At 39.3% G+C, this 6324-nt stretch overlaps 1 protein-coding gene across 1 annotated transcript; it reads left to right on the top strand.

Annotated features, from left to right (window-relative positions):
* Positions 1 to 1980: 1980 nt before the first annotated feature.
* On the top strand, positions 1981 to 5266 carry LOC118096559 (plasma membrane calcium-transporting ATPase 1-like). Its single transcript, XM_035138513.2, is given in 2 exon segments — positions 1981 to 5208; positions 5210 to 5266. Coding segments are annotated over 2 exon segments (3285 nt in total).
* Positions 5267 to 6324: the final 1058 nt, after the last annotated feature.

Below are 6324 nucleotides of genomic sequence, written 5' to 3'. Positions count from 1 at the left end.
TATGACAATTGCTATGAGGCAGGCGAAAACCTAGACCAGTCAATTTGTCAGCAAAAAAATATTCCCCCCCGACTCTGAATACGGCGGCTGAACATTCAATACCAATGTCAAGCCGACACTGTCCAGGCCAGACCAGACCGTCCTAGACAAGGTGGAGAATCCAGCAATGATCAGAGAGGCAGAGGCAAGGCACAGCTCCCATTCTAAATCTCTGGGTAGGACCTGGTTGGAGACTTCCCACACCAGATCTGCCTCCACCACCACACCTCTCCGCTCTCTCCTGATTGGCCTGTTTGAATCGGGCACCCCGCAGCTGGCCTGCTCAGTCACTGGCTGTGCAGACCAGATTTAGCCTCCAGGCAATCTGGCACCATGACTGCCACTCCCCAAGCATTCATAAACTGCCCATAAACTGCCACTCCCCAAGCATTCATGGGTAAGCAGTCAGTGTCAACAGACGCGGGTGGCACTGTGGGTTGAACCACAGAGCCTAGGGCTTGCCAATCAGAAAGTTGGAGGTTCAAATCACCATGACGGGGTTAGATTCCATTGCTCGGTCCCTGCTCCTGCCAACCTAGCAGTTCAAAAGCATGCAGTGCAAGTAGATAAACAGGTACCGCTCCAGCGGGAAGGTAAACAGTGTTTCCGTGCGCTACTCTGGTTTGCCAGAAGCAGCTTAGTCATGCTGGCCACATGACTCAGAAGCTGTACGCCTGCTCTCTCGGCCAGTAAAGCGAGATGAGCGCCACAACCCCAGAGTCGTCTGCGACTGGACCTAACAGTCAGGGGTCCGTTTACCTTTTAGTCAGTGTTAAACCTTGAAAACCGAAAATACTGCTACTTACACTTCTGGATTCACAGGCAAGGAACTCTGGAGATATTTCTGGTTGGCTGGTTTGTTTTCAATGCACCAATCAGAAAGATTTTGATGTTTTGGAATTGCAACAGCCAGGTGTTTTTTTCCCCATGGTTTGTGAGTTTGAGCAGTATTGGTCATCTTCCACCATATGACACTGCTTGCCAATTGAAACATTCTCATATGACACAGACACCTTTGAGAGTGTCTCGCAATGTGAGTTAGACTTACCCCAAAAGCAGAGCCAGCATGTTCTGCTCAATATATCAAAAACTGATGATGTAAAAAACACAAGGAACATTCTAATTGATTGTGGGAAGGGCATTGTAAACCTGTGGGGTATTACTAACCATAACACCATGTGTAGTGATATTAAGTGAAATAAGTAAATTGTCTATTGTTGCAATAGACAAGTCAGTTTTCACCCTCTGCTCTTTTCTCACTAGAAATGGAAAGAATCTGGTCTGAGTATCTGCATACATAAAGAATAACTAAAATATTTAACAGCATTTTTCAGGATCACTCCATCTCTTAGCAGTTTTGTGCAGTTTTTCTTTCATTCCAATACAGGTATAATTGTCCCCAAAGCTGTTAAAATATGAACATGATTTTTTCACTAGATTTAGGAGAGGTCACTGAAACAAAACTGACACAAAGGTTTTATGGATCTGATCACTGTTGGAGTACATTTGTGTGAAATCTACACACATTAAAATTTTGTGGAAATGTTTTTTAATCATTTTGAAAAATGCATTGAATTTGCTATAGCTCACAGTCGTCATATAGTGTCACAGTTGTATATTGTACTTTACAACACATTCAAAATGTTTTATTTGCAGCTGTATAGCTGAGTCCTTGACCTCACCTGTTAATGGAGGGCTTTACAAAGCTATGGAGAAGCTCATAGTTTTCCTGTTTTTGTGATACACCTAGCTACACCTCATTCTAGGTCTTATGGTAAAAGAAAGAGTTTCGTTTCCTCTGTCACATTTTTAAAAAGTTTACCCTTTTTAATATTATAAGAAGTGCCTTTGTTTAGGTAAATGCAAGAAAATATGTCTCTAACCCTGTTTTAATGCTATTAAAAGTTTCTGGGTTGTTATTGTAAACTGCAGGAAGGCAGGATGATGGTGACTCCAGTCAACTTTGATGCAACAGACTTTAAGATCACTCTCCCGGAGTTGCAACATTTGATGGAATTTCGAAAGAAAGATGCAGTGAAGAAAATAAAGGAACTTCATGGTGACATCTTTAAAATCTGTGCAAAGCTGAAAACTTCCCCCACACTTGGGATACCTGGTTCCGAATCAGAATTAGATATAAGGAAAGCTGTATTTGGAAAGAACTTTATACCTCCTAAAAAGTCCCTAACTTTCCTGGAATTAGTATGGGAAGCACTGCAGGATACGACATTATGCATCTTAGAAATTGCAGCCATTATATCACTGGGACTTTCTTTTTATGATCCAGGAGGAAGTGTTGCAGCTTGTCATGCAAATGAATTTGGAGAAGAAGAAGAAGAGGGGGAGGCTGACTGGATTGAAGGATTTGCAATACTTGTATCAGTATTTTGTGTAGTGTTGGTAACAGCTTTCAATGACTGGAGTAAGGAAAAACAATTCAGGGGGTTGCAGGATCGCATTGAAAAGGAACAAAAATTTACTGTCATCAGGAATGGGGAGTCAATGCAGGTGCCAGTAGCTGAGTTAGTGGTTGGGGATGTTGCACAGATCAAATATGGTGACCTTTTGCCAGCTGATGGTTTGCTCCTTCAAGGATATGATCTAAAAATTGATGAGAGCAGCCTCACAGGGGAATCAGATCATGTCAAGAAGTCTTTGACAGAGGACCCCATGTTGCTTTCAGGTACCCATGTGATGGAAGGCTCTGGAAAAATGGTTATTACAGCTGTAGGTTTAAACTCGCAAACAGGAATTATCCTCACTTTACTTGGAGTTGGAGAAGATAATGAGAGAACAAATCATAAAAAGCCAGCCAACCCTCATAAAACTGCTGGAAACGAAACAAAGGAAAAAGAACAAACTTCAAAACACAAAAAAGAAAAATCAATTCTACAAGCAAAACTCACAAGATTGGCTGTTCAGATTGGAAAAGCAGGACTGGCAATGTCTATAATCACTGTTACTGTTCTTATAGTCTATTTTTTAGTTCAAAATTTTGTGATTGAGAAGCATACTTGGACTGCTGAATGTACACCCATTTATATACAATATATTGTGCAGTTCTTTATTATTGGAGTTACAATCTTGGTCGTAGCAGTACCAGAGGGCCTTCCACTTGCAGTCACCATCTCACTTGCCTACTCTGTGAAACAAATGATGAAAGATAATAACCTAGTGAGACATTTGGATGCCTGTGAAACTATGGGTAATGCAACAGCAATTTGTTCAGATAAAACAGGGACCTTAACCATGAACAGAATGACAGTAGTTGAAATTTTAATTGCTGGCACACATTATAAACATGTTCCTGAACCTAAATTAATTCATCCAACCATGCTGAATTATTTGCTTAAAAGTATTTCTGTAAACTGTGCTTATACTTCAAAAATACTGCCTTCTGACAAAAAAGGAGGCCTTTCTCTTCAAATTGGCAATAAGACTGAGTGTGCTTTACTGGGCTTGCTTGTGGAATTAAAGCAGAATTATGAGGATATGAGGACTAAGATACCAGAAGAGAAATTGTTTAAGGTATACACCTTTAATTCTGACAGGAAATCAATGAGCACAGTTTTGAAAAACCCCAATGGGAGTTATCAACTCTTTAGCAAAGGTGCTTCTGAAATACTTCTTAAAAAATGCACCAATATACTTGATGCTGCTGGGGAACCTATATCCTTTACCAAAAAAGAGAAGGAAAATGTGATAAAAAATGTGATTGCACAAATGGCCTCTGGAGGACTTCGCACCTTATGTCTAGCATTCAAAGATTTCCCAGCCGACTCAGAACCAAATTGGGACGAAGATGATGATATTTTCAGTGACATGACTTGTATTGCAGTTGTAGGTATTGAAGATCCAGTGAGACCTGAGGTTCCTGATGCAATAAGAAAATGTCAGAGAGCTGGTATTGTTGTACGTATGGTTACTGGGGATAACATTAACACAGCTCGTGCAATAGCTGCAAAATGTGGGATTCTGAAACTCGGGGAGAACTTTGAGTGTTTAGAGGGGCATGAGTTTAATAGACTAATACGTGGTCCAGACGGACAGATTAAACAAGAGCTTATTGATAAGATTTGGCCTACACTTCGTGTGCTTGCAAGGTCCTCACCTGCTGACAAGTACAACTTGGTAGAAGGGATCATTAACAGCAATATCACAGAACAAAGGCAAGTGGTAGCAGTAACTGGTGATGGTACAAATGATGGGCCTGCATTAAAAAAAGCTGATGTTGGTTTTGCAATGGGTATTGCTGGAACAGATGTAGCTAAAGAAGCTTCTGATATAATTCTTACTGATGACAACTTCTCAAGCATTGTTAAAGCTGTCATGTGGGGTAGGAATGTATATGACAGCATTTCCAAATTCCTTCAGTTTCAGCTTACTGTTAACATAGTAGCAGTGATAGTTGCTTTTATTGGAGCAGCAGTCACCCAGAATTCACCTCTGAAAGCTGTTCAGATGCTGTGGGTCAATCTCATTATGGACACACTTGCTTCTCTTGCTCTAGCAACAGAAAAGCCAACAGAGGATCTGCTGGAGCGAAAGCCTTATGGCAGAAATAAACCTCTTATTTCCCGTACAATGCTAAAAAATATTATGTTTCATGCTCTTTATCAACTTGTAGTTGTTTTTGCACTTCTTTTTGTGGGTGAAAAATTATTTGATATTGAAAATGGACGAATTGCACCACTACATGCCCCACCTACCCGGCATTACACTATTATTTTTAACACATTTGTAATGATGCAGATTTTTAATGAAGTCAATGCACGCAAGATTCATGGGGAAAGGAATGTTTTTTCAGGAATATTCACAAATTCCATTTTTTGTTGTATTTTTGTGGGGACATTGATTACACAAATAATCATTGTTCAGTTCGGAGGGAAGCCCTTTAGCTGTGCAAGTCTTACACTAGAGCAGTGGCTATGGTCAATCTTCTTTGGCCTAGGAACATTGCTATGGGGGCAGCTGATTGTATATATTCCAAATAGGTTCCTGGTGTTCCTGTGGGAAGTTGGTGATCAACCACCACAACCTACTGTTGAAGACGAACAAATGGAAGGTGACACAGTGATTGACTTAGGTGAACAAGAACTGAAACGCAGTAAGTTTTTGTGCTTCAGGAACTGGACTAGAATACAAGTGCAGTGCAGAGCAGTGAAATCATTTCAAGACCCCCTTATATAATAAAGATGCGCATTCAACTAATAGTAAAACTGCATAACACAACACGAGTAATGAATATGAAAACTTCACATGTTATTGTATTTCCATTTCAAAAAAAGTAATGTGCACATTAGCAATATTAAGAATTGGATGGATTTTTTTCTCCGTACTGGTGAGTAAGATTCTTTTTTAAAGATCTCTAACAAAATAGATAGACCTTTCTAGAAGATATAGGAAACAACATAAGGAATCAAAATAAAATCCTCTTCAAAATGTCTTCATATATGGGTCTGACTATTATATTAGCTGACTTTTAATGTACCTGGAGCCTTTATATTTCTTTTTTGCAAGGGCCATCTTCAGAAAGAGGGAAAGTGATTGATGAAGCCCAAAGCCGTGTCATGATTTAAAAAAATATTTCTTGACTTAAATGTGGTATTATATTATAAATTATAGAAGTTAAACAGCTTTTTACTTTTGCTCCTGTTTATACTTATAACTGATATTAATTAGCTGAGCTGCCTTATGCCCTCAATCACCTATATGGAAATGTGTTACTTTCTCAAGTATTTTGAACTCTTTCTTTAGCTGCTCTGCTTTGAATGGAGGGGGACTGATCTGACTACAAACAAGCCAAGCTTATTTGCGTTTTGTTCTTGCTAATTGCTTATAAGCAAATATTATTAAATAATAAAAATGCTAAAAACATTTTTACTCTTGTTGCTTAATTAAGAGGAAGGGACCAAAAAAAAACCTAAGGATGATGTCAAAATAATAATTAACTACACACAGAAAGAGACATGGTAGACTAATGACCCACCCTAGTTTATTTTATATTCCCTTAAGAAGGGATACAACAGATAGGAGTCTGTAAACCCCCTTATTACCCTACTTTTTGTAGAATTTCAAAGATCTTCAGCATTTCATCCTAAACTAAGAACCCATGCTTTCCATTAGGAATGGGGAACCTGTGGCCCTCCAGAAGTTATTGGATTCCAATTCTCATCAGCCCCACACAGATTTTAAAAGGACAGGTGCCCCTGCCTAAGCTGAAAATTTACCTCTCAATAACCAAAGGAATATTTCCCAAAATTGTATTGTGCAATTGTTACTCAG

The sequence above is a fragment of the Zootoca vivipara genome, chromosome 5, assembly GCF_963506605.1.
Source record: "Zootoca vivipara chromosome 5, rZooViv1.1, whole genome shotgun sequence".
NCBI classification, from domain to species: Eukaryota; Metazoa; Chordata; class Lepidosauria; order Squamata; family Lacertidae; genus Zootoca; species Zootoca vivipara.
The sequence above is the reverse complement of the archived record's forward strand: the minus strand, read 5'-3'. Positions and strand labels throughout refer to the sequence as shown.